Source organism: Phascolarctos cinereus, unplaced genomic scaffold, assembly GCF_003287225.1.
Source record: "Phascolarctos cinereus isolate Bilbo 61053 unplaced genomic scaffold, phaCin_HiC Scaffold_4;HRSCAF=312, whole genome shotgun sequence".
NCBI classification, from domain to species: domain Eukaryota; kingdom Metazoa; phylum Chordata; class Mammalia; order Diprotodontia; family Phascolarctidae; genus Phascolarctos; species Phascolarctos cinereus.
This window is the reverse complement of record NW_027555847.1, coordinates 267498934-267522065: the sequence shown is the minus strand read 5'-3', so window position 1 is coordinate 267522065 and position 23132 is coordinate 267498934. Positions and strand designations below refer to the sequence as shown.

Genomic DNA, 23132 nt, shown 5'->3' with positions numbered 1-23132 from the left:
ATATCATCTCTAAGGCCCTGCAATTAAGCTCTGTGATAACACAATCCTGGAAACTATCCAAAGCTTGTAGCAGCTCTAAAACACTGCCTTTCAGGAGATGAATTTCTGATGTTAATCTTCATTTAATTCAAAGGACATATCATCCAACCTGAAAACAAAGCCTTTTGGCTAGTCTGTCCATTTTAACAGAAATGAATTTTTGGTTCAAGAAAACTTGTCATTGTCCAAAGGCAGAAGTTTCTCCATTTCCCAGCAATCTTATTTAACAAAAATTCCTAAACCGTGAAAGATAAAGCTTTCTTATTGAACGAAGCCAATATTAATTTAGTGTTTACTGTATGCAGCAGACTCCTCATTCTGTGGAAAACAATGGGCACAGCCCTTGCCCTTTTAGGATCTTACTCAAGGGGGACAGCATCGAAGGGCATTCCAAATTGACTAAAATGAAACGTTCAAGGGCTCAGGGATAAGTGTGAATACATCATATGCAAGAAGTCATAGTTTTGGCAGCAGTGAAATTCAGGTGAGTGGGAGGTAGAGAAGGGTGGTCAATAAGCAAGCTTTAAAAATATATGATAATTATGAATTTCACTGAAGAGGCAAAAGGAGCCGCTGTGAATTTCTGATGAAGCTGGTGGTATGATACAAATAAGGAATGTGGTTCCTATTTTTTCTGTACCATTGCTTAGGAAGGGATATGTTAAAGGCATTCAGGTTAGGAAGCTTGGAACAGGAGTCTAATATGACTCCTTCAAGTTATATGGGATATGAATGGATATTTAGGGCATGGGCCCTAAATAAGGGAAGCAAATTAGAAGGGATGAATCTAAGTCATGTTGCAAAGGAAATGTTGGTAGAATGTGAGTGAACAATTGGACAGGGTAGTAAGGAGCAGAAGGTGCCCAAGATGGCCAGCCTGAAGGACTGAAAAAGAATAGATTGATTTTCACAGTGAAATTTAGACAGAGCAGCAGATTTGAGGGGAAGGTCATAAGCCTAAAGGCAGTGATCAGTGAATATCCATGTGTCCAAGAGAGGGAGAGAGCATGCCCTGGAAAAGATGAGGGATTGTCCTTATATGTACAGGTAAAAAGAAGACTAGCGTAGGGTGGGAGGCAGCAGTGGGGGGCTCACCTTCAGAGAAGCTGGATGGCCATTTGTTGGCTGTGTCCTCAAGGGGATTGATTGCCATTCAGGTATGGGCTGGCCTTAAATGGCCTGTGAGGCCCCTTCTGGCTCTAAATCAGTGACCCTATGATTTGAAATTCTGTGATTCTGGAATGGCAAAAAGAGAAAAGGTGACACCACTGAGGAAATGAAAAAAGCAAATACAAAATGCTCTGCCTGGCATTGAGTCCTTCATAACCTAGCCCCCTCCTACCTTTGCATTCTTCTTACCCCTTATGCTCTTTGATCCAGTGATTTAAAAAAATAGTAGTAGCACATAGCATACCCATTTGAGAAATCTGGATATAAAAGGAAGGTGAGCTAAGACCTGTTTCTTTTCTGTGGTACTTTTTGGAAAAAGGATAGAATTCAGAAAGCAAAAGGACAAAGCTCAGAAACAGAAGATCTCTGTTAAAGGATGAGAGACTTCAGCATTCAGTGGACACAAACAGTGCATTCATTAGGCTGTATTTTGTGTAGTTTTGGGGAGAAATAAAAGGGTACTGCTTTGCATATGTTTAACACCTGCTTTTCTCCCCTCCCCAGAATGTACCTATTGTGGAGCCCAGTGGGACCAGTATAAACTATGTTCCACCTTGCATTGCCGTCAACTTGTCTTGTCCTGTTCAGAATGCCAAGAGAAAGGGTTTACAGCATGTTGTCTCACTTGCCAGGGTAAAGGAGCCAAGCTAATTTCAAGTCCCACTGAGAAGAGTTTTAAAGAAGAATGTGATTGTACACTGAAAAGGCCCCGTATACCAATTGAACTTTCACAGTAATCAGGACTTAATGGATGGTGTAAATAGGCAAGCTACCAACTTTAATGCAGTTATGCCACTGCTTATGTTAAGCATATCATCAACATTTTCCTTATGTGGTTCACAGTGTCAATTATGAGGGTCAGGGTTATAGACCCACCTCTAGGAGAAGGTCATGAAGGGACATTTGTGTATGTACAGTAGGCTATATTAGACACAACAAGAGAGTTGTGTCCCACTTGCCACTTATATCACATCATCTTTGGATTGGATTTAAGACTGGTGGGAATGAGGGAGCAATGCTGATATAATTAGGCTAAGGTCTTACTTGACAGTTCGGAGACAGAAAGGGCTGAAATTGGTGTGTGGGAAACATAGTGATAATACTTGGCCACTTTGAGGTGAAGCACATCAGGAGCGTGTCCTTGACAATCCTGCAGTAGAGGAATGTGCTTTGTCCATAGAGCTGAAAGTACACAATATATAAGCCTGTATTGTTACTCTCTTAAAATTATAGCAAAGTCAATGTGTAATTTCAATCTTATGAACTTAATGAACAATAACAAATATTTATTTAAAGAAGTCTAAGAAATGTTTAGATGCTTACAGTTGCCATTTTAGGTTTCACAAACTAGAGCTGTGAGAATGTCCTACAAGTATGTCATTATGTATAGGCAGGGCCTAAGATTTAAGATTTTGTTCCCTTCATTTGCGATTTGAGGTCTCAAACTACCACTTTGAGAACGTTCGGTCAGTACATCAACTTTGGCTTTTTACATTGAATCCTTGCTAACCTGATAGCTTGGTAGTAAAGAAAAGAGAGAAGGTAAAACAAATACTTCTGCTGATGTTACTGTCATCACTGCTGTTAGCTTTTTAGAAATAAGAAATCTTTGGGATCTGGCCTGCAAATTCCATTCTTCTTAGTCATTTCTTCTTTTCCCGCAAGCTCCCAAATATTTCCTCTACTTTGTAGAAACATCTCAAGAGAGAAAGCCATGATGGAACTACTGTAGCATGAGATGGGGGGGGGGAGAAGGTAGTTCTCTGACCACACAAAGCTTTCCTCAAACTGTAGTGTACTGTGTAATCTCTACAGCCTGAGGGCAGTTCCTTGGGCTCAAGAGGTTTGCCTGTTTTCTACCTGGAAAATAAGGCAGGGTTCAAATCACTGACACTAGCATTATGAGTTTGATATTTAACTCTTTCCTGGGCTCTGTGTTTCTCCTCAGCAACTCTTAGAATATTCTACTCGTAATGAATGTACAGCAGTGGGCATATAAGATTTGATTTACATTATTTCATAGTATTTTCAGGAACATATCTGTTATATTAACTTTAATTGCTATTGAAATGCACTTGCAAAATCGTCTTCAATTAGTAATTCCTGACATATTCATTACTGTAAATTTTGGAAAATTTATAGGTAAGAAAAGGAATAAGTGCCCTATTCTACTGTAACAGGAAAATTGCCATGTGACTAAGTCTTTTCATGCCCAAGCAACACCTTGAGGGATTAATTTCCATTTTATTAGTTCTGCTGCAGTAAGCCTAAATCATATAAAACTAAATAATTTGCATTAATATAAAGTTCAGTATTATCTTAGAATCTCAAACCATGGCATGCACATAGTTGGTACTCACTAAATGAATTGATAGTAAGTAACAGAAGGAGTTAACCATTTGGAACCCATTGCCTCCAGCCAGAATACAAAGGCTGCTTTTCAAGGACTGAAATAAGAAATATACTTAGGAATATCATTTGGTCATTTTAATATTGAAATGCCACCCTGCTTGAAGTAAGTAGTGGCACATGGCCTTCAGTGAAGAAGGTCAGTTCTGGGGCAGCTAGGTGGCACAGTGGATAGAGCACCAGCCCTGAAGTCAGGAGGACCTGAGTTCAAATCCGGCCTCAGACCAAACACTTGACACTTACTAGCTGTGTGACTCTAGGCAAGTCACTTAACCCCAATTGCCAAATAAATAAACAAACAAATAAGAGAGAAAGAAAGAAGGCCAGTTCAAAATTTTTAAAATACTCAGCAAATTGTAGGAGAAGAACCAAGATAGCATTTTCTCCCCTTGCTAACCTATAAAATTAACTAAAAGTATCCAGTTTTTCTGCTTTATGTGTAGCAGTCCTTTTGTGCTAGTTGTTAGACCAGAATTCCAGAGAGTCATAAATCCATAATCATGTGGAAGACTTTATTACTTAGAAAATTATTTTTTAATAACTATAGTTTTCAGTATCAATATACTTTGCTTTACATATTTTTGTGTTCCTCTTCTAGTCCCTTTGGGGCCTTAAATGAGGCCTTGCAGTAGAATTAGGCCTCAGCTCTCTTGCAGAAAGTAGTTGGTTGGGGCAGCTAGGTGACATAGTGGATAGAGCACCAGCCCTGGATTCAGGAGGACCTGAGTTCAAATCCAGCCTCAGACACATAACACTTACTAGCTGTGTGACCCTGGGCAAGTCACTTAACCCCATTGCCTAGCCAAAAAAAAAAAACCAAACAAACAGAAAGTAGTTGGTTGTTATTTGGCCCCATGGAGACCCTGAAGACTAGAAGCTGGAGCAACACTAGGGCAGCAGCCACCCCTAAGCCATAGGAGCAGATGGCCCCTCCAAAACAGGATGAGGACATAGCTAGAGATGTCACTAAATCCTGAGAGGTGATGATCTTCAAGCCATAGCAGCAAAGGGGAGTTAGTGATGACATATCACCATTCATCTCGGCTGTTGTCACCTCATACATCAGGGTTACAGATATGAGGAAGGTGTTTTAAAGATACAGGCAGGGTCTCACCTTATTAGCTTTTCACCTTGGATGTCACAGGCAGGAAAGTTTCCAGCATGAAAGGTTCTGGACATGGGGGTGGGCTAGGGAGTTCCAGGCAGGAGGAACAGGCCTAATGCAGAAGCAGCTATTGGGATAATAGCTAGGCCACCAAAAAACCAGAACTCTGCTGGACTGAAAGTATGTGAATCAAATTTGTGTAAATTGAATTCTATTTTAATGCAGTAGGGGAGCTTCTTATATAAACAAACTGGAGTGAATCATTTAGTAAAGCAAAGAGTCATTCTGTAAGGTTAAAATCACTCCAAAGTGTATCTGTTTTATAAATGTATGATTTTTGTATGCTATTATGAGACTCTAAAAGTGAGATGTGCCTATATATTAATCAAAACAACCATTGTGTCTGATTAGAGGTAGGAGAACCTTATAAATAAGTTCAAGATCTTAAGGTTCTTCTCTGGTACTTCTTGGACTTGTCAACAAAACAAGTAAATATATGCTTGATATTGATAGTAATAATTTGTATTTCTCTGGTGATGTGCACTTTTTGGAGCATTCTCATGTGTCTTTTGAACCTCAAAACCAACCTGGAATAAGTAGGACATTTATTTTTATCCTCATTTTATAGGCGAGGAAACCGAGGTACGGAGAGGAGTGAAATGTTTGCGCAGGGTTACCCAGTAAATTAGTGGCATCACCCTGGGTCTTCCACATCCTAAGCCTAAGCCAGTGTTCTTTCTGTGACCTCTCCCCCTTCCTGTGGAAAGGATAGCACATAAGTCAAACTCTGATCTTTTCAACTATTCCCTTCCGCCTAGGAAGTCATAATGGGTGCCACATTAACATCTTAGGATGTAAAAAACAGTAAATGTGTCTCTTCTGTTGCTTAGCTTTCAAGTGTACTACAGACCTCATCGTTTCATGAAATTTGAAAGTGCATGAGTGGCAGCTAATACTCTGATGTTACAATTGATGTCTCAAAGAATCTATATATTATAGTAGAAAGATCACTGGATAGAGATCTCATAGACTGGGATTCAGGTTCCAGCTTTGCAATTTATTAGCTGCATAATCTTAAGCAACCCGTGTCCCTTTCCTAGGCCTTGGTCTTCTCTTATGTAAAATGCGGAGATTGGACTAAATGATCTCTGAGTCTCTTCCTGCTTTGCTATTATGCGAGCTATAAAGATGTGGTAGAGCCCTAACTGAGTCAGGATATGGATGATTTTGGGTGGTACAGGATAACGTTAACTGCAGCCTTTGCACAATGTTAGTTCTTTGGTAGCATCTTGCATGAACTGTTCAAGAACTCAAGAAATTGGGTATCTTTGCAGAGTATGTAAACACAACTTGCATTTTAAGGGAGTTTGTTGAGAAGTATCAGATTAGCTGTATGTTCTTTTCCCTAGATTTTGTTCCAAAAGACAAAAGCCAAGATTTTTTTTCATGGACAGAGTCCTCCACAACACAGAGAACAATCATAAGACCAACTGATTTAATGTTACATTGTAGCTTACAGTGATTAAGAGTGGTTTCAACAATTCCCTGCAGAATGGTGCTCTTTCTGGGCCATCTTTTGAGGCTCAATATACATTCTTCCCATAATGATAATATTCTGGCTCCATCTGTTATGACCTTGTACTATAGATAAATAAATACAAATATATATATAAATATATAAAGTATTTTTCTTCAAAAGCCACTGAAACAAAAATAACCCCTCCCTTTTCTCAGAATTCTGCAAGCCATTCTGAACTCTTCAGCTTTTTTTGGCATGCTCTTATCTTAAGAGTTACTAAATCACAAATTATAAGTCTTTCCAAAGGCAATAAAAATATTAGTTTAGTTGGCACTATGGCATATTAAAAGGCACAAGGTCTTCTGGGCTTTGCATTATTTCTATTGATGGGATAGGAGGTTTGTTTAAGAACCATTTTTGCTTGATCCCTAGAGATGCACAATGTGACAAAACCAGCAGACATTCAGAAATGTTCCCAGTTAGCCTACATGTTGTTATATAGTTTAGCCAGGTTCTTCCTATTTTCCATTTTTTACATATCTAGACCTAAAGGATGGTGTTGTCTTTCAAAATTTAACTTTATACCTGGAATCAGATCAAGTGGTCATTTGTTTAGATAAAGGAAAGGTTAGATGTAGGTTGTCTATAAGCTTTCCCACCATAAAATCTGTGGATGTTTATTCCTAGGTTGTCTGTTATATCATTCCACTTTTTGTTCATCCATCTAGCCTTCAGCATTACGTAATGTAAAGAATTTATTTGTCTACAGGTTTTCTTCTCTATCATAAAACTGACATTTAATAAAGGGGGAAAATCTTTTCTAACTTAAATGTTAATTGGTAAATGCATAAAAGTTGTTTTTATTAAAGAAAAATTAAAGAAGAATTGGGGTTGAGAAAGAAAGAGGCAGATTTGGAGACTGAACTTTATAATACAGATTTTAAAAATCACTTCCAAACACTCAAAAAACCTCTTTGTTTTGTTTTGTGTTTTTCAATAACTGTGACTGCTGTTAAGAATCTGTGGCCTTACCGCTCCTGCCTTTCTAGAGGAATTAGAAACTCTCCATGTTTTTGAGCTCTTCCACATGTTGAGTGCAATTCTGAAATTAAATTCTTAAAATTAAAAAGAATCATAACAATGACTATTAAATTGTTATATTTGCTAGAGATTTGAGATCAAGTTTTAAAATAAAGTATTTTATAATGCTTCTAAAACCAGTGGGACAGTTTGTTGTTTGTTCATGCATAACACAACCTAAATGTACCCCAAACACCACCCAGGAAGAGAATATAAACATTATTGTGGGGTTAAGTTGCTTTGGTACTATTATGTATTCTTCCATGAAATCAGCAGGTTTTTAAAAAATAACCATCTTGAATTTCTATGACTAAAGAAAACTTCACATTAACCACATTTTGTAAAATCTTCAACTACAACCACTAGTTAACTTAAAACATTTAGTGCATAAAGATGCAATACAGAACTGAACCACAAAAAATACACTGTGCGGGTGTTTTTGTTTTGTTTTTTCTATAGGTTCTCTCATACAGCACAAACTCTCAGCAGATATCCTATTTAAAGGCATAGTCTCCAGCTCCACAAACTACACGCCACTTCGGCACTTGGGAATAATGGGCCCGGTCAAGTCCGCCAGCCTCCTCTTCCTCACTGGAAAGGAACAGAAATTAGACACAGATAAGCCACAGTAGTCACTGTGCACGCATGCATACATTCATGCGGTACAGGCAACAGCTAATCACTTTAACCCTCAGTGTGTTTAACTCTGACAAGCAAAAAGAAGAGTACTTTCTTTCACATTAAGGGCCAAAGGTTTTCTTTTTTTTCTTTTTCTTTTTTTTTTTAATGGCACTTAGTGGACTAAGCATGTCTCAGATTTTGTAAAGTTGTCTCAGATGGAGCACTTGTGAAGTGGAGATCTTGTCACAAGTGACTCCTAAACAGATGCCTGTGAACAGCCTGTCTATAACATGGCCTGTGGTGTGTGAACAGCCAATGTATGACATGGCCTGTGGTGTGTGAATAGCCAGTGTATGACATGGCCTACAGTGTGTGAACAGCCAGTGTATGACACAGCCTAAGGTGTGTGTGAATGGCCAATATGTGACATGGCCCAGTTTACTACTTCTTCCTAACCTATTGAAGCTATTTAATCATCTGAGTTTCAATATCTCTTTATTATAGTAAATATCAAGGGATTTCTATTTAATGCTAGACCAGGATGTTATTATGGTCAAAACATTCCTAAGATTTCTGAAATCTTGCTATTTTTATTATATTTACGTACATATATGTGTATACATATATGTATACATATAGATAGCATACATATTTGGACATATAAATACAATGTATATATGTATGTATACATAAAATGGTTTTTAGAACAACAATTAAGCAACATCATTTATTCCTCCATACTATGTAACTTTCCAGTTTCTACAAAGACAAATATAAGCTCAAACATTATTCATATTATTTAAAGAAGATAAATGCCATGAATAGGAAGACAGTAGCCAGAAGGGTGCAGAACCAAGACATTAGCTCATGGAATGACTATCAAAAGCTTTGGCTGTAACAGACCTGATTAGATAAAGTATATTTCAGTACCTAAGTGTCTGCAGATGAGTGAGGAGCAGGAAAGATAAAGCCACAAGAAAAAAGGAATATAAACAGATCTGTGTAGAACCGATAGGTGGCAGCAGGAGGCACCGCCTGTGTAGCATAGATTGTAAGCTGTTGCCAAACGGGGGGAAAAAAATCTGTCTATACTTAGACATCTTTCCGTTCCAGAGTTGAGAGGCTATGCCAGAGACCACCAGATCGATTCCTACGAGCTGCAACAAAAACCGAAGGAGACAGCTGCTGCTCAATGCTTAAAACTTATTAAGTACCGAAGGCAAAAACCAGGCAGAACTTGTCCACAGGGCATGCAAGTACTGGAGTGCCATGATACATTTGGCTGAGACTGTCTTAATGAAAAGGGTCGATGATGATGATGATGATGGCAATGAAGACGATAGTGCAAGGTGATAAACTGAGCACGACATAAAAGTTCTGCATGTATATATACATATATAATATGCATGTACACACCACCATGCCAAGAAGTTCTCATTTCAATTCATAGGCCTGCTATAGGGTTTTACTACGTGTAAAATAACCTGCTGACAAGATTGTTTAAAAACCTCATATGCAGTTATCTACTTAAAGAAACTGATCCTAGGTTGTATCAAGGTAAAGGAATCTGTGATAGCCCCCAGTAATAGTTTTTGTAGGTTTTTTAAAAAAATCTTGACCTTCCCAAACATGAGAGTGTATTGGCTTTGCTTTTTATTTGTTTTTTTTTTTCACTTTTATGAATACAAGAGGATGTGGTTCAGAATTTTTACTTATCCCTCATTTGGTCTTCATTGCTGATTTAAAGTCTTTGAAACAGGTAATATTTGTGTAGTTGTGTGTGTGTATATGTATGGCAATTGGGGTTAAGTGACTTGCCCAGAGTCACACAGCTAGTAAGGTGTCACATGTCTGAGTCTGGATTTGAACTCAGGTCCTCCTGACTCCAGGGCCGGTGCTCTATCCCCTGCATCACCTAGCTGCCCCTGAAACATTTAATATTTAATCCATTCCTGTTATCATGGGCTGATACTAGTCTCCTGACGAGACCTATCACATTCACCTGAAAGAATCACCTGAAAGAAAGGGATAACAGAAGGTAGAAACTCCATTTCTGTTTATCTCTAAGGATTTATAATCGAATATAAGTATATAGAACTTTTGGCCACCGCTGTTCTGCAACAGGACATAAGAGGAACAAGGAGACCCATAAAAATCATGGCTGGGAGAACTAGTATAAGATGAATTGTTTTTCTCTAGCTGTGCAAGTGAAATCTCTCCTTTTCGTGCATCTTGCTATATAGATATGAGATACTGGTGCTCAGAGAAATAGAGGTGAGTTATGTCAGACACCTAATAAAGGTTATTATCAACATCAGGACTCAAGTGTGGCAACTGAATGATTGTAATTTATGGAGTTCAGTGGATCTGCCCTCATTATGATTACATATCCACAAAAAAAAAAATGACCTACTCATTGGTATAAAGAAAATTTATATTGGCCCTCATCCAAAGGACTTTGTTATAATGGTCTATACTTCCCAAGGATGTCACATGAACAAATTTTCAGTATACTTTTTACACTGTTGAGGGAAGTAGGGAATTCTAAGCCAGGCCACATGATCAAATCTTTAACTGAGGTAAAGCAAGAGCACAAAGTGTCACCCTACGGACATTACAGACAAATTCCTGGGGAGTTTCTAAGGTGAAGGTTGGAATGAATAACAAGAAAATAGATAAGGATTGTCATGATGCTTCCTGTCCGATTTTTGTGGCATGCAGATAGCTCTGGTCTCTCAAAGACCACACCAATAAAACATAAGCTTGGTCGAGGTCCTATGAAAGTGGAAAAACCTGGAAATGGACTGTCACCCAGTGATTGGCCTAGCCTAAGTACTGAGAGGTTCATCAAACAATCACAACAACTTTTAAAACTGTCTTCCAAAATGTGAAGGGTTGAATAGGGAGTACCAACATTCACTCATTTACAAATCTTTTGAAATACACATCCCACATGAATAGTATTGGCAGTGAGAAAGTCTTTCAAACTGATAATTATATGGACTCATAGGACCTCAGAGCTGGAAAGGACCTACGAAGTCATCTAGTCCAAGCCCTACCTGAAGGATAAATCACCCCATCAGCAACATCCTGGGCAAGTGGTCATCCAGTTTATTTATATCTGAAGGCCCCCAGTAAAGAGGAACTAATTACCTTCCAAAGTAAATCATTCAACTTTTACAGAACTCTGATTATTAGGACAAAACTTTTTCCAATTACAACTAAAATATGCCTCTGCAATTTCAACATACAGGTTGAAGTTTTGCTTTCTGAGGCCAACGAATAAAAATCTAATCACCCTTTCACATGTCAGCCTTTCAGTTACTTAAAGACAACTATCATCTCCCCAGTTAAGTATTCCCTGTTCCAGCCTGAGCATTCCTAGTTCTTCCTCTCTGATATACCAATCAAGCCCTCTCAACATGCCTGTCTTCTTCCTCTGAATTACAGCCCAGTTTGTCAATGTCCTTCCTGATATGTAATGCCTAATACTGAGCACCACATTTCAGATGTGGTTGAACCAACACAAAAGTATGACTTTGCTCATTCTGGAGACTGCTCCAGTTAATGCGACCTAAGACTTAATGGTTTCAAGATGTTTTATAAGTGCCAAATGACAAACACTACAGTAGCCGTATTACAAACTAAGTAATCATATGTCAGCAATTTTCATTAGGTAATAATACAACACCTCTTCTAGCTTTAAATGTTGAAATATGCACACCTTCTAATATGCTGCTTATAAGGGTGTTGTAAATTTATAGCTGTTGTTCATCCTTCATTTTCAAAAGGGTTTTTTTTTTTGATGGCTTAGAATGACTGTATATTTTCTGTTTGTTTTCTGGCCAGAAACTTTGAAGGTCTTCCCCTCTCAGACTGATATTTTTGTGATGATATATGAAGCCATCTTTTGTCTCAAATTTATAAATATAACCCAGTGAATGACTTAAAATTTTCCCCTTTTCCAAGACTGAAGAGTGAGTGAATGAGAGAAAGGTGTTCAGGAACTAAGAACTGTCTACCAGAAAACCAAAGGATTTTCTGCATTCACAGAATGCCTCACAGCATCACCCAGCTTTTATGCCATCCTAGAAAGACAGAAAAAAAAAAAGACCTGACTTCCCTTTTTTTAGAATTCTCTAGCAGAAATGTCATACTTTATCTTGGTAGTGCATTCCAATGACTCATCTCTTATCCTCCACTCCCCTTCTGCTTTTTTTTTAAGATCATAGAAGGATACAAATGGCAGAACTGGGTTCTGAGCAAGATGCCATCACTAGACATTCTTGGTGTCCTTTGGACGGAACTAATGACCTTCATAGAAAAGGACATTTCTCAACCCTAAACTTGTTACTTTTCCTTTCCACAACAGAAATACAATTTTCAGACTTGTAGCTCTAACTTTGATTTTTTTTTAGTGAGGAGGTCTTTGCTGATAGATTTTCAGGGAATAAGGAACATAGTTAATGTAGTTATAAATAGTTACAACACAAGAGGCAGCTGAAGTATCACTGTTGGAAATAATCCATCAGGATAGTGCCTGGTTGCTCCCTGTTGGCCCTTGCATACAGAGTAGTTAAAAGTGTGTGACTGCATTCTGGGAACAAACACTTGTGCTAAATCGTCTCGGTCAATCAAAAGGTTAAAAGACAAGGAGAAATACTAAAAGGGATAATGATACGGCAGGCGTCCAAATCCTTCCTCAGGGAGCAGCAGCTTTTAAAGGCTGAAATACTGCAGGGTGATCATTTTACTTGCTGAGTTCTACTTGCTGATTTCATGTCTCCCAAGGGAAATGTCCTTTGTGACGGGAAGTACAGACCTTATTTCATCTGCCCAGCAAGGGGAAGGGGAAAAGAAAAGGAGAGAGAGAACAGAGAGGAAAGTGAGAGGGGAGAAGAAGAGGAAGACAGGAGGAGGGAGAGGGGGGGGAGAGGGGAAAGAAGGAGAAAGAGAAGGAGGAGAAGGAGGGGGAGGGAGGGAGAGAGAGGGCAAACTCTGGACAAATAAGAATTTAAACGAATATTGAAAATAGAGCCTGGATGGTGACTTCTTTATATCAATGCTGTTCCTTACCATCAGGCATAATGTTACCATGATGCTAGTAGAGAAAATATGGGAATTTATAGTAATGTTGATTCCATTCTCTTACGGAACACTAGAAAGAGTGGGGAAAGTATCATTTGCCCATCAACTTTTTAAAGCTTTATTCACATAAAAGATAGTAACATGCAACCAATCAATCATTTTTTCAAAATATACCAAACCCTCAACTCAAGAATATTTCTGAGATTCACTTTTTTCACTACCTGATTTTCAGGGAGTCCATTTTTGTACCTCTTCTCACCCTCATATTGAAACAACGTAGGTAAACAATTGTGTTACAATTAATCATTCTGAACTGACTATGTATGAACTTGTCTAAAGACATACTGTATTGCCAGGCAACTTGATAAATGTGCTTATGGAGCAAATTATCAGCTCCAAACACCCCTAAGTTGTTGATCATTTAAATAAAGAATGAAAATTAAATTCCCCAGTATCTTTTAGACACACTGATTTTTGGAAAATGGAAATCCAGGAACCCAAGAATTATGATGCTGCTATGTATTGTCCAGTTTTTTAAATAGGACTGGACTTGGAATCAGAAGATCTGGATTCAATATAGACTCTGAAACACTAGCTGTGTTTGGGGATAAAAAAAACAGAATATAAATTTGAATCATGATTACTAGTGATATCCATATTTGATTCCTGAACATCTGTTATTCTGAATCTGTTTTTCAAAGCCTCGCTACTGTGACACATCTATTGCTACTTCAACCTTAGAAAAATTTCACTGCACAATCTCATCTGTCTTGCCAAGGGTCACATGCTGAATAGAATAGCAACAAACATGCCTACATTTGGGAACCCTCCAGCTCAGCTGAGCCATTGGACTAAGTCCCATAGATTTCCAAAGAAAATATTTAAGTACATTTCCCTTTCTTTAAACTAGCATTTACACCTAATCTTAGTTTTTATCATGAGAATAAATGAATATTTTCTAGTTAAATTCCATTTATGAAGGAAGGAGTTTATAGATTATCAGACCTAGGATTTTCCCCTATTATGGCAAAATATCTTTAATAGTTTAGTGGAAGGGACAAATATTTGTTTTAAAGCCACGGTGTGGCCATGGTTCCCACATCATCTGACACCTATTCTGAATTTGAAATTTATTCATTTAGCGATTTTTAAAGTTTTGTTTTATGAAAGAAACATGGAAAACCATAATGTGGGGCTGCACACATTTCCCTGGGACAATCCATAAACCGATTTTCAAGGTGCTATTCCTCTTATTAAGTTTTCACATCAGCAATTAAGGCATAGTGGAAAGAGCACTGAATTGCTCTCAGTCATCTACCTCTAACTTCTGCAAGAGAAGAAGCAGAAGAAGAGAGAGAAGGACATTGTGTAGATGACTGATTTGGGCTAATGAGATAGGTCAGAGGTTGAATTTATTTTGGGGAGAAAAAAAATTGTGAAATTTAGGGAAAATTTTGTGAAATTAAAATTTAAAAATCTCCAGGCCCAAATTCTACTTCTAGATTGAAAGAGAAGTATTTTAAGTAGGATATAAAAGAATTAAAGAGGACATAAAAGGAGGATGTAAAGAAGACAGAAGGATTAGGGAACACAAGTTGAAGCAAGATTCTAGAAGAAAAAGGAGAGAGAATTGGCAACATAAGGTAAGTAAGAAAAATGACAAAATCCAAGAAAAGAGCCATTAGCAAAACTCATGGTCTCAACTGTCTATACCCAAATGCCCAAAGCTGAAGAGTAAAGCAAATCAATAGAGGGGCCAGTGGGTATAGCAAATTGATGAAACAGATACAGAAGCTTGTGCTGGGCTAAGGGGGAGATGGAAAAGGTTAAGGTTAAGGTGAGGATATCTATAAAGTTCAAAACACAAACAACCAATGCTAAAAATTTCAACTAGTATTAAAAGAGCAAGGGAAATTGTTCAGGGATTTGCATAGTATGTAATGTTCATATTTCTGCAGCAGGTGAGTGACTGTTATCTGTATTCCTAGTGTAAGTTGATCTCTCTCCAGGAGGTGAAAGACCCCAACAAAGTTTCTCCAAATTCCAGGTTGTTAGGAAGAAAGATATTCTCCTAAAGAAAACCTAAGTGAGGCTTTGGTGGGAAGAAAAAGGAGGACAGTTGAGGTACAGGACTTGATCCTGGTCAGAATGTTGGTGAGTGTAAGAGTGTTACACAGAGATGATCAACTATGATTGACCTAACTATTCTCAGCAATACATGATCTAAGACAGTTCCAAAGGACTCATGATGAAAAATGCTATCTACATCCAGAGAAAGAACTGGTGGAGTCTGAATGCAGACTGAAGCATACTATTTTCACTTTACTTTTTTCATATTTTTAAAAAAATTTGTTCTGTTTCTTCTTTCACAACATGACTTACACAGAAACATAAGCATACATGTAACCTACATCAAATTGCTTACCATCTTATGGAGGGGGAGGGACAAAATTTGGAACTCAAAATTTTATTTGAAAAAATTGGAAAAAATAAAATACTGTTTAAAGCAGAAACAAAAAAATTAAAAGCTGGAAAGTTTTTTAAAAAAGTTTTACACAGAGCAGAAAGGGAAGGAAAAAGGACAGCTGCACAACTAGAGGTCTATAGGAGATTGGAGGATCTTCATGAAGAGGGAGTTATATGCTCTAAGGAGGAGGGAACAGCTTGTCCTCCTGAAAATGGTACAGTGGAACCACAGGAGCTACAGGGTAAGACATCATTAAAGGTCAAAGGAACAAGAGAAGATTAGTAGTGGTAGATGTTGCACTTCTCAGGGGAACTGAGGCAGCTATTCGTTTACCTGCTAACAACGGAGAGGTGTTTTGTCTAGTTGGGGTAGATATCCAGACACTTTGGAGAATCTCCCAAGACTTACCAAAATGTACAACAACTTCCTATCTGTGGCGATTCACATAAGCAAAAGGAAAACCACCAAAAGGAGCCCAGTATTGCCCATGGCTATGAAGTGTTGGGCTAGAAAGGAGAGATCATAGAAATGAAAACTGTTTTCCTCATAGTAGTACATCAAAGGCAAGGGATTCAGAAGAGAAAAATGAACTTGGGAACCAAACAGCTAGTGAAAAAGTTCATTTTTGACAATGAAATCAGACTTCTAAACTACAGCTTAAACATTTCAGAAGGACACGTTCCTGGCCGAGGATGAAGTAAGAATAACAGAGGAGAGGTAAGGATGTATTTGCCAGGTGGCTTTCAAATCTAATCAAAAGGGATTTAGACTAAAAAGGACAGTAGAGGCATATACTACGGACCACCTGAACATTAAGAAAAAATAGATAAGTAGCTTGGGAAACTGTTTAAAAAAAACCTGGCCCAGAAGTTTGGTATAGTAGAAAGGGAGAGTTTCAACCATCCACATATGTGCAGGAGAGATGGGAGATGCTAAAAAAATACAATTGTGAAGACACAAAGCAAAATAATTCCCATGAGGAAAAATGCAATTTGTCAAAAGAAATTGGGACAGCTAGGTGGTGCAGTGGATAGAGCACCGGACCCGGATTCAGGAGGACCTGAGTTCAAATCTGGCCTCAGACACATAACACTTACTAGCTGTGTGACCCTGGGCAAGTCCCTTAACCCCATTGTCTACCCAAAACAAAAACAAACAAACAAACAAACAAAAAGAAATTGATATAGATATGCAGGGAATTCACTAGCCAACTTAAATTTTTAAAAGTACAGAAAACTGATGCAAGGCTAGGTTAACAGAGGATGACTATGAGTGTGATGCCCTCCTGTAAAAATAGTGCCAGGAATTCTAAAGTTCAGAATAAGCTGAGGCTGGGGTGAAGGATGTGGGGAGGGGAAGAGAAAGAAGGACAACAAAATGGGAAATGGGTCTGGTGTGTGTATGTGTGTATATGTGTAAGTATGTGTTTGTTAACTATATTGGGAGAGAAAAGAGGATGATCAAAGAATAGGATAGGACTTTGGCTTACAGTGGAAGCTGTTGTTCAGTTGTGTCTGACTCTTTGTGACCCCATCTGGGGTTTTCCTGGCAGAGATACTGGAGCAGTTTGCCATTTTCCTTCTCCAGCTCATTTTACAGATGAGGAAACTGAGGCAAACAGGGTGAAGCGACTTGCCCAGGATCAGACATCTAGTAAGTGTCGAAGGCCAGATTTGAACTCAGAAAGATGAGTCTTCCTGATTCCAAACCCAGTGCTCTATCCACTGTGCCACCTAGCTGCCCCCATGAAATGACAACCAAGAGAAAGTAAAACTTTTGGCTTCTTTTTTGGCTTCTGTTTTCTCTGCCAAGGAGAATGAATTTTATACTGGAAATGATAGAAGGTAAATTGTTATCAGGAAGCTGATACCTAAGACAAATAAAAGAGCCAGTAGCCACCCTTGCTGAATTAAAGTCACCTGACCCAGATAACAACATCCTCCAGCACTGAAAGAACTAGAAGATGTCATTGCTGAATATTCAGTGATACACGAAAGAACATGAAAAATGAGTGAGAGAGACAGAGAAAAAGAGAGAGAGAGAGAGAGAGAGAGAGAGAGAGAGAGAGAGAGAGAGAGAGAGAGAGAGAGAGAGAGTGCACAAGCCCAGAGATGGACAAATGTCTCAATTTTCAAAAAAAAAAAATGGAAGAGAAGAGCCCCTGCTGACTACAGGCCCTGAAGTGTGGCCCTGAGATTCCCAGGAAAATTCTAGAATAGATAATTAAAGAGTTGATTGGTGAAAACTAGAAAGGGAAATGGTGATTACAAAAACCCAACAAATCAAACCAGACCAACCTCATTTCCTTTCGTTAAAATTATTGCTAGTCGATGAGGCTAATGCCATAGATATAGTTTGCCTAGATTTTATTGTAGCTTTTGAGAAGGAAGGAAATCAGCATTTATTAAGTGCCTACTTTATAAATAATTATTAGTTATCCTATGTACCAGACAATCCTAGACAACCACTTGCTGGGTATGGTGGAGACTCCTTCCATTTGTAGGTTGGACTCAGTGACCTGTGTGGTCTCTTCCAACTCTTCTTCCATGATCTGGAATCAGAGGACTTGCTCAGAGACCCAGATCTGCTACTCACAACCTATGTGGCACTGAGCAAGTCTCTTACACTCCCTGGGCTTCAGTTTCCTCATCTTTAAAATGAGGACATTAGGCTGGATAAACACTGAAGTTCCTTCCATTTTTGAAGCTCAAATGTTAAGTCCTTGCCTGTCCTTTGTTACTGTCCCTCCCCAATGATGATGATGATGATGATGGTGATGATGCTGCTGTTTCCAACCCAGTCAGGCCAATCTCCTTACTGTTATTCTCAAATAAATACCTTGTTCACTTTTCCCTCTGGGCTTTTGTTCAAACACTTCCCCTAACCCTGAAATGCCTTCTGATCTCTTATCTGTCAATCCATCACTTCTTCTAAGACATAGCTAAAGGCTCACTTTCCTAAAAAAGCTTTACTTAACTGATTCCATTCTGTACCAACTATTCCATTTTTTTACAATTTATAGACATAATGTACATGTGGTTTGAAAATTGCCAAATGTACTCCACTGATACTAATTGTTTTTGGTGTTTGTCATGTCTCCCTAAGAAAATGGTAAGTTCCTTAGGACCTGGTCTTCTACATCTTCATATCTCTCATGGTACCTAGTACAAAGTATTGGGCAGATTTATTGTCATTGCTCAGTTGTGCCCAACTCTTTGTGACCCCATTTGGGGTTTTCTTAGCAGAGATACTAAAGTGATTTGCCATTTCTTTCTTCAGCTCATTTTACAGATGAGGAAACTGAGACAAATAGGGTTAAGTGATTTGCTCAGTGACTTATTATAGCTAGGAAGATTCTAAGGCTGGATTTGAACCCAGGAAGAGACCTGGTGCTCTCTTCACTGCACCACCTCACTAGGGTAGAGAGTACCTCCTTAATAAGTGCTAAATCTAGCCTTCTTGTCCTCAGTGCTTCTGTATTCTGAGGATGGCTGGAAACGTCTCTCCTGCATGTTGTCCTATGTAGAAATCGTGGGATGAACAGATCAAGAGATTTAAAACCTTGGCCTCCTCCACACTCATTACCACTCAGAGCTGACCTGGCAAGATGATGAGTTATCTCACAGACCAGTCAACAAACGATGCCACTTGTGAAAGTTTTCAAGGCACTCAGATGGTTCCTATTCACGGGACCTGATTCTACTCAAAGCACCTAATATGGTCAAAAGTCTCTTTATTGCAGCAGATTTTACCTCAGGTCTGTTCCATCCTCCTCTACCCCTGTCCAAAACAAAACAAAACAAAAAAAGGCGTCTAAAATAGACTAGTGATGATGCTGAGGCAAACTTTACACAGTAGCTTTTGATCATTTATTCACCCGGCTGTGTCAGAAAGTTTCAACCTAGAGTCTGCAGAGATAGCACTAGACTTGAAGTCAGGAAGCCCTGGGTTCAAATCCCACCTTTAACCCTTATTAACTGTGTGACCATGGATAAATCACTTAATTTCTCTGAGCCTCCAGCTTCTCATCTACAAAATGGGATTAACAATACCTATAGTAACTTTCTCAAATCACTGTTTTTTGAAGTTCAAACTAGATAATGCACACCAAGTGCTTTGCACGTAGCTGCCTGGGGCAGCTAGGTGGTGCCATAGTACACAGAGTGCTGTGCCTGGAGTCACAAAGACCTGAGTTCAAATCTAACCTCTGACACTAGTTGTGTGACCCTGGGCAAGTCACTTAACCTGTTTGCCTCAGTTTCCTCATATGTAAAATGGGAAAGATAATAATAATAATAATAATACCTACCTCCTGGGGTTGTTATGAGGATCAATTGAGATAATAACTGTAAAGTACTTAGCACAGTGCCCAGCACATAGTATGTGAATGTTAGCCATTATTTGTAAGACTCATCTTCCTAAGTTCAAATCTGGCCTCAGACACTGACTAGCTGGGTGACCCTGGGCAAGTCACTTAACCCTGTTTACCTCAGTTTCTCATCTGTAAAATGAGCTGGAGCAGGAAATGGCAGACCACTCCAGTATCTTTGCCAAGAAAACACCAAATGGGGCCATGAACGAGTTGGACTTAACTGAAACAACAGAACAATAACACAACAAGAAGACCCCAACTCTGTTATTTGCCACTGAGGTTTTGGTTATGGTAGAGCTCTAATTTTTCTTGGAGAAAAATTCCATAAAGCATAGCAAGAAGATAATTGAATCCTAAGTTTCTTCCTCTGTAAATGAGAACAAAATTGGATAGTGTTGTTATGAGAAAAGTACTTCATAGCCTATAAATTACTATCTATGTGGGCTATTCTTATTTTGTTATATTATTTATAATAATAATAATAATAATGATAATAATAATAATAATTATTATTATTATTATTTTTTCCACCATCTAGGGCAGGGCTTCTTAACCTGATGCCCACAGAATCCAACAGAAAACCAGGGGGTCTATGGATGGATTTCAGGGGTTCTGTAAACTTGGATGGGGAAAAATCATATCTTTATTTTAGCATAGCTGGCTTGTTATTTTACTTACATAAAAACATTATTGTGAGAAGGGACATACATAAAGGCTTCCCCAGACTACCAAATGGGTACATGATACACACAAAAAGGTTAAGAACCTCTGGGGGTTCAGAAGAACAGAGCAGAAATCACCTTTAATCTCTCTTGGCCTTCATGTATCTATAAAATGAGGGATTTGGCCTCAATCAACTGTTAGGCCCCGGTCATATCTAGGTTCTAATGCACTGGTCAGCTGCTGAATGTCTGATACAAACCTAATCTAAGAGGATGATTTGTATCTAAGGACTCTATATCCTCATGGTCATGGGTCTAGATGCTTCTCAACCTTCTGGGAGAAAAAAAAGAAGACCTTTGCATGCCTCTACTGGACAGCCAATGCAGGGTAATTCAACAAATATTTACTATCTATGGTGTGCACAGCACTCCATTAGGTGCTGTGGGTGATTCAAGAGAAGAAGAAAGCTTAATTTCCCTTACCGAGCCTGAAATCAAAATGGCAAGATAAGATACTGTATATGAAAGAACCTTATGTTAGAGTGTTAGGGATTATAAAGGTGCTACAAGAGTTCATAAGAGAAAAAGGTCAGGATAGGCTAAGATATTTAGGGAAGCTTCATGAAGGAGGTATGACTTCTATACGCTCAGTATATGGATTGAATTGGGGGAGCCTGTTTGATACACTCTTGTATCCCTACATAGCTCTCAACACAGGAACTGGCCAGAGAAGGTGCCCTTTAAAAAAAATAATTCTGGGATTAAAAGAAAGCATTTTTACTGGAATTACTGTCCTTTTTTTTTTTTTAAATTTAGAGGCATCTTTCTCCAGTGCTTCTAAATATTGCACAGGGCTGGCTAACTTACCAAGGTCATTATTATTCATCATGGCATTAGAAGCCCGGAGCCGAGGGCCTTGCTGTGTAAAATGATATCCAAATTTTAAAAGAGTTGTATTTTGTTCCAACATGCTCACAATCTCCATTTCCACCTTGTTTCCCAGGGGCTGGCTCTTTGAGAAAAAAGAAAAAAGAAAGAATTGTGTGAGAATCAAGCATCTCCTATTTGATTCCCTGACCCAAGCTATACTATAAGCACCCTCTTTCTCAAATGAACAGTATCAACAGGCCAAAAGTTGTCCTTTGTTGTCTGAGGAAAACAGACAAAGGAAGCTAGATATTCTGCTCTCTGCTACATAGGAAACAATTAGAAACTGAACAGTGGAAGATAAGAGAACCAAGTAAATCTGACCTGACTCTGAAATTTGAGGCTTTCTTTGATATAAACAGAAATATAGTCAGTAAGTCATTCAAAAAGGCTCCTCTGGAATGTTACTTTTCCTAATGGCCTGGTGTCAAATGAAATTTCTCAAGACTCTAGATCAGGGTAGATTTCAGTGGGTCTGTGGGTAGGAAAAATATTAATCCTGTGTATTTTATTTTATACATTTAAAAATATTATTCTGAGAAATCCAAAGGCAACAACAGATGACTAATGGGGTCCATGCCCCTTGACATAGATAATCTGAGAGTTAAGACCTACTTTAAAGTATTATGAGTTCACCTATATTCCTTGTGAGATAAAATGCTGCAAGTATAGGCAAGAAACCAACAAAAGCTTATATTCACTAAACCTGCTCTAGTGCTATTTATCAGTACCACTGATGAGGACCCTCAAAGCATCCATAAAAGCAAAGGCCTGTCCACAGAATGATGCATATCTAGATCACTGGAAGTCTTTAATGTGTCATAAAACAGACACTGGACTGTGCTGGGCTGGCAGACGATGTATGTTTCCCACTAGTCAGGGAAGGGACTGAGAGCCCCATTATTAGCTAGGAAATGTGGCACCCCTCTCTGCATCATTAGCTCAGAAATGTCCCAGCCACTCCCAGGAATGTTCTATTCAGGAAAGCTAATGTTACATTAAAATAGGAGCTGACCATTAAAAAAAAAATCCTACACCTTCCCCCTTCCCACCATGTGATGATCACATCGAAGGTGGGATGGCATGGTTAGGGCTTGAGTGTCAAGTAAGAACTGAGACAGAAGCAAAGAAGCTTGCTTTAGGAAGAAATTGGTCAAGGAGAAATTTCATTCTATAGATTCATAACATTTAAAACAAACTTGCACGTAGAATTGAGTTTTTACCTATAATCCTTCCTTGACTGGAGGCTTCCCTGACATAAGTTGAATCAAACTTGGAATTTGTTTTATGGTTCTGGAAATTTCAATTAGAGATTTTTTTTTCCCATCCAGGTATCCAGACAGACGTGGATGAATTGTTCTTGACCCTATCCTACACATATAATATACCAAGGAAGGAAAAAAAGAATGGAGCTCATTTTCATGCCCTCTTCCTTTTCTAGCCTCCAGATAAGCAATTTAGATTAGTATGTCACCCCTCAGGTTCCCCTGGGGTATCTCATTGTAGTCATTCTTTTCACATTGTATCCCCAAGTCACCCATGAAACCAAGGGTCTTAAAAATCCTACTCATTTTGTTGTATAGTAGATAATGGGAACCCCAGGGAGAAGTGACAATATCATCTTATAACTTTGTAAAAGGAGATGAAAGTTTAGCATGGTCTGTCACACATCC

At 38.6% G+C, this 23132-nt stretch overlaps 2 protein-coding genes across 5 annotated transcripts in view; one reads left to right on the top strand and one right to left on the bottom strand.

Annotated features, from left to right (window-relative positions):
- TSTD2 (thiosulfate sulfurtransferase like domain containing 2) overlaps nt 1–7459 on the top strand; it is a 36332-nt gene extending 28873 nt beyond the window's left edge. The window contains exons 10-11 of one of the 4 annotated variants that reach the window (XR_013486089.1): nt 345–523; nt 1714–1800. Coding sequence is in view for 3 of the 4 variants with exons in the window: in XM_021004527.2 (XP_020860186.1) it covers nt 1714–1946 (233 nt within the window). In the remaining variant the exon portion in view is untranslated. Of the gene's footprint in view, nt 1–344 lie in introns of all 4 variants that reach the window. The other 3 variants (XM_021004527.2, XM_021004530.2, XM_021004529.2) reach the window with 3 other exon arrangements.
- The window catches only part of TMOD1 (tropomodulin 1), a 134878-nt gene continuing 117950 nt past the window's right edge, over nt 6205–23132 (bottom strand). The window contains 2 exon segments of the mRNA XM_078153047.1: nt 6205–7913; nt 21400–21544. Coding sequence (XP_078009173.1) covers nt 7849–7913; nt 21400–21544 — 210 coding nt within the window. The 3' untranslated portion in view covers nt 6205–7848.